The following is a 5,098-nucleotide window of genomic DNA, read 5'->3' as shown; positions in this document are numbered from 1 at the left end:
CTTACCCGGTTTTTTCGCTTTTGCTTCTGCTTATTCTTCATTGTTTTGCGCTACCGAACTTCTTAACTCTTATTCACTCCTCTGCAGATTCTTTACTCTTCTATAGTTTCGATTTTTAATGTTCTCTATCTTAAAGTTTTGCTTTAGCGGTTGCTTTGTGGCTTCCTCAGTGTTCTTGTCTTTTACGGTTTCCTCGAATCCATCGGATTCCGCAGTCTTCTCGATTTCCTCAGCTTCTTCTCATTCTTCTTTTTTTTCGACTTCGGATTGTTCTACTTCTAAGGCTACTTCGATTTCTTCGCCTGCCTGTTGAACTTTTCTGCAGATTCTTCGGATCCTTCAATAATTTCATCGTCTTTTTCGTTTCCTTCTGCTTCTTGAACTTCTTCGGCTTCCTCGACTCCTTCGGTTTCTTCAGATCTATCGGAATTTCTACTTCCTTTTCGCTTCTTCATTCCCCATTATTCCTTAGTTTCTTATCTCTCTTATCAATGGACTGTCTTTTCATCAAGAATGGATATTGTTGTAAAGCTGCAACGTGCCATTAGATTTCTCACGAGAAATAAGTGTACTTAATGAATGCAAAACAATTTAATTTTTTGTACAATTATTTACTAAAATAATTGTTTATTCCGTTTCTGGTGACGTACATGAGATAAAACTGAACGGATTTGTAATATTTGAGTATGGTCGTATAGTATGGTAGTTCCAAGAGTTTTCATTTACTATCTTTAGGTTAGCTCCCCCTTCGAGGAATAGCAGAATTTGATATCTGAGACGTATGGAAATTCCAATTGGTTGTTTTTTTGTCATATAAAATTCTACGTAAACTATGGTGTAACGGTACTAAATTATTTTTTATTATTCTATTACTCAAATGTTAACATTTACCATCTTACGGTTCAAGATTAGGTAGGCATATAAAGCAACCGAAAAGGTAACGCAGCACATCAAACGCTCAAAATGAAGACGCTCCTTTTGTTGCTTGCCATCGTGCTGAAATCTGTGGCGAGCGTTCCGCTCGAGTCCAGCGTGGAGAGAGGTACCCAAACCGATTGTTTAGCGATGTTGAGACGTCTACTTTTAGGTAATCCTTGGGAGAACAGCGGGAAATTTGAGGGCGACATGGTTTTCTCAAGAAAAAGGAATGGGGTCATTGACACTTACTATCGATGGCCGCAGGCCCGTATCTGCTACACCATTTCTTCAGCATTCAGTGAGTGGGATCATTTTCATCGTGATTTCTTACAAAGACCATTTTAGCTCAATATCAAGCTGATCATATCAGAAGAACCTACGCAAGTGGATTCAGTGGTACCTGTCTTAAGATTGTGGAGTGCCAGTCGTGCTGCAATGGAGACTACGTCCATATAACAGTAAGCATATCGTTCTAGAGGCCCATGCTAAATGTCAGTTATAGAATAACCCAGACGATGGCTGCTACGCGATCGTGGGAAGAGTTGGTGGTCAACAACAATTAAACTTGGCTCCAGGTTGCCTTGAACCGGGTACCATTTTGCACGAAATGCTTCACGCTGCCGGTTTTTGGCATCAACAAAGCAGTCCAGAACGAGATAACTACGTCACTATAAACCTACAAAATGTTAGGGATGGTAAATGAGTCGCAAGTGCCCGAAACCTTAAAAGTGACCGTTAATTATTACAGGTTACCAATCCAACTTTAACAAATACGGTTCCAACTATGTAACCAGTTTTGGCCAACGTTACGATTACTGCAGCATAATGCATTACAGTAGGACTGCCTTCTCGAGAAACGGCCTGCCGACTATTGTTCCAAAATATGTAGGTATTAAGTTAGTATAGAAATGTAATTGGTTTTGACTTTCAGTTAACAACGTGTATTTTGGGACGTGGCACAGGTTTAAGCCCAATAGACAAAATTAAGGTTAATGCTATGTATCAGTGTGGACTTGGAAAATGATTTAACGGTCAGACCGAGTGTAGCATCAAAAATTAGCAAACGAGAATGTTTTTATTTATTTATTGTTCCTCTCCTGTTCTGGGCCCTCAACAGTGACCCCTATAATGAATTTTTAGAGGTGCTTCTGCAGAAGGCCGTAAGTTGTTCACTAGTACTCCGATATTTACCGAGATATTTACCTTACGAATTAGGAAAACTGCAGGAAAACCTATTTCGGAGTAGCCGGCAGAATGCTCGAAACTGATCTAAGGAAACTCCCATCCCTGTCACAGATGAAAAATTCACCTCAATCCAGGTTCGAACGCCCGACCTCCCGGCTATGTAGCCCAACGTTCAACCACTGAGCCACACAGACCGTTTCTTTGTGTATTACTCCCTACATCTATATCCTCTTACGTGCTCGTAAATGTTTTTGACGTTTTACAGGTCTCTTGGATTCACCTAAAAACTCATAATGGGTCTTGCACCAATAGTCGTATCGGACTATTTTTTTTCAACTAGGAATGCAGTGTTTCATATAATATACACTTGAATAAAACAAAAATTATCTCAAAAGTAAATAAATGTATTATGATAAAAATATCGCGTACTTACAGAAAGTTATAGGAATTCATAAAAGTCGGACATCTCCCCTTAGGTTCCTCATAATTTTTTCCCGTCCAGAAATGGCGGTGTCTAAATATTCTATTGGTTAATGGTTTTTGTACTACCCATCCCAACGGCTTTAAGGTTGTTAAAGGTTTCAAGATAAACTACGCGGTCAGGATTTTCCTCGGTTGGCAATATGGATACGTGGTTGCGGGATGGCAAGCAAGGGGAGTGGTAGCAGGTTGTAAGAGGAGCGCGTGGAAAAGCTACAACAGTAACGACCCGATCGCTTAACGTGTTTGTTTCCCTTTTGATTTTGTGAGATTTACAACCATTTCCTGATTTTAGTATTAAAATAAAATAATTGCATGTCATCAATATCAATAACATCGGTAATATTTTGCGATTTCAGCTAATTATTTTAAACTAAAGAGTGATCAGTTACCATTAGCTCTAATTATTAAAACACTGCAGATAATTACTGTACTGTACTGTACAGCGATAATTACATTTGTTTATTATACCCCTCACCTCCTCCCAGACTCTGACCTCCTAGATGGTAGTGCCAGAACCCTAGACCTTTACGTTGTGTCTTGTAGTATTTTAACTTAAAAATTTAGAGGTCGTCGTCTGTCGGTTCTTTAATTTGAAGTAGCACAGAAACAAGGTAAACTAAAGGCATAGTAATTGTTAATTAGGTTTACTCCTTAATTAATATTTGTCGAAGTAGACTCCCTCGGCAATTAGAAAGCATGCGGGCATTTTACCAATCTATCTATTAAAGACATCGTAACTGTTAATTAGGTTTACTCCTTAATTAATATTTGTGGAAGTAGACTCCCTCGGCAATTAGAGAGCATGCGGGCATTTTACTAATCTACCTACGGGCCACCGCATAAATGGCAGTACTAGGCACCGATTGGCCACGCAACCGGGGACTAGTATTAGGGTCGAAATGTCCTGTGATCAGTCGCAGTAAACATTACAAAACCCACTTAAACCAATAGAACTGTTTTTGGCACATTTTAATTCATTTTCATGAAGTGATAAAATTAAATCATACGACAATTATAAGAGGAGGAATTACTTAATCACTTCAGCTAAGTTAATAAAATTCTGTAGCAACTTACGTAATTAGCAAACTTAATCCCAATTACAAATAATTGACGACCGAATGCATAGTTTCACAAAGGCTAAATTTTAATTAATCATTTCGACAACTTTAAATGTTTTTAAGTCGGTCTTCGGACCACGCCCCCAACTGTGGCATTTGCGCCCCCATTAATTGGACAAAAATTAAAACACGAGACAATTATAAGAGAAGGAATTAACTAATCATTTTAGCTAAGCTAATAACATTTTCTAGCGGCTTTCGCAATTAGCAAACTTAATTCCCATTACAAATAATTGACGACAGAACGCATAGTTTCACAAAGGCTAAATTTTAATTAATCATTTCGACAACTTTAAATGTTTTTAAATCGGTCTTCGGACCACGCCCCCAACTGTGGCATTTGCGCCCCCATTAATTGGACAAAAATTAAAACACGAGACAATTATAAGAGAAGGAATTAACTAATCATTTTAGCTAAGCTAATAACATTTTCTAGCGGCTTTCGCAATTAGCAAACTTAATTCCCATTACAAATAATTGACGACAGAACGCATAGTTTCACAAAGGCTAAATTTTAATTAATCATTTTGACAACGTTAAGGATAGTTAAGTCGGTATTCGGACCACGCCCTAAACTGTGGCATTTGTGCAATTATAAGAGCAAGGATTAATTAATCATTTCAGCTAAGTTAATAACATTTTCTAGCAATTTACATAATTACCAAAGTTAAATCCCATTAACTAGACCAAAATTAAAACATGGGACAATTATAAGAGGAAGAATTAATTAATCATTTCAGCTAAGTTAATCAAACTTTCTAGCAGTTTATGTAATTATCAAACTTAAATCCCATTCAAATAATTGACGATCTAGTATAGGCATAAAGGCTAAATTTTAATTAATCATTTCGACAACGATAAATGTTGTTAAGTCGTTATTCGGACCACGCCCCCAACTGCGGCATTTGCGCCCCCATTAATTAGACAAAAATTAAGACATGGGACAATTATAAGAGGAGGAATTAATTAATCATTTCGGCTAAGTTAATAACATTTTCTAGCAACTTACGCAATTAGCAAACTAAATTTCCATTACAAATAATTGACAACCGAAAGCATAGTTTCACAAGGGCTAAATTTTAATTAATCATTTCGACAACGTTAAATGTTGTTAAGTCGTTTTTCGGACCACGCCCCCAACGGTGGCATTTGCGCTCCCATTAATTAGACCAAAATTAAAACATGGGTCAATTATAACCGGAGGAATTAATTAATTATTTCAGCTAAGTTAATAAAATTTTCTAGCAGCTTTCGTAATTAGCAAACTTAATTCCCATTACAAATAATAGACTACCCAAAATGTAGTTTCACAAAGGCTGAATTTTAATTAACCATTTCGACTACGTTAAATGTAGTTAAGTCGGTCTTCGGACAACGCCCCCAACGGCGGCATT

The 5,098-nt window shown here is 37.4% G+C and overlaps 1 protein-coding gene across 1 annotated transcript; it reads left to right on the top strand.

The window, feature by feature from the left end:
• The first annotated feature begins 963 nt into the window (after window positions 1-963).
• LOC116180041 (zinc metalloproteinase nas-13-like) lies at window positions 964-1,621 on the top strand. The gene is made up of 4 exons (XM_031499866.1): window positions 964-1,042; window positions 1,088-1,216; window positions 1,264-1,376; window positions 1,421-1,621. The coding sequence occupies exons 1-4, from the start codon at window positions 964-966 to the stop codon at window positions 1,619-1,621; spliced, it is 522 nt and encodes a 173-aa protein (XP_031355726.1).
• Window positions 1,622-5,098: the final 3,477 nt, after the last annotated feature.

The sequence above is a fragment of the Photinus pyralis genome, unplaced genomic scaffold (assembly GCF_008802855.1).
Source record: "Photinus pyralis isolate 1611_PpyrPB1 unplaced genomic scaffold, Ppyr1.3 Ppyr1.4_LG9, whole genome shotgun sequence".
NCBI lineage: Eukaryota > Metazoa > Arthropoda > Insecta > Coleoptera > Lampyridae > Photinus > Photinus pyralis.
The sequence above is the reverse complement of the archived record's forward strand: the minus strand, read 5'-3'. Positions and strand labels throughout refer to the sequence as shown.

Excerpts from the sequence above, each read along its gene's own strand:
- LOC116180041 (XM_031499866.1), top strand. The coding sequence starts at position 964 with ATGAAGACGCTCCTTTTGTTGCTTGCCATCGTGCTGAAATCTGTGGCG. Across the intron at positions 1,217-1,263 it reads CACCATTTCTTCAGCATTCA|CTCAATATCAAGCTGATCAT; the intron begins GTGAGTGGGATC and ends AGACCATTTTAG. Across the intron at positions 1,377-1,420 it reads GAGACTACGTCCATATAACA|AATAACCCAGACGATGGCTG; the intron begins GTAAGCATATCG and ends TGTCAGTTATAG.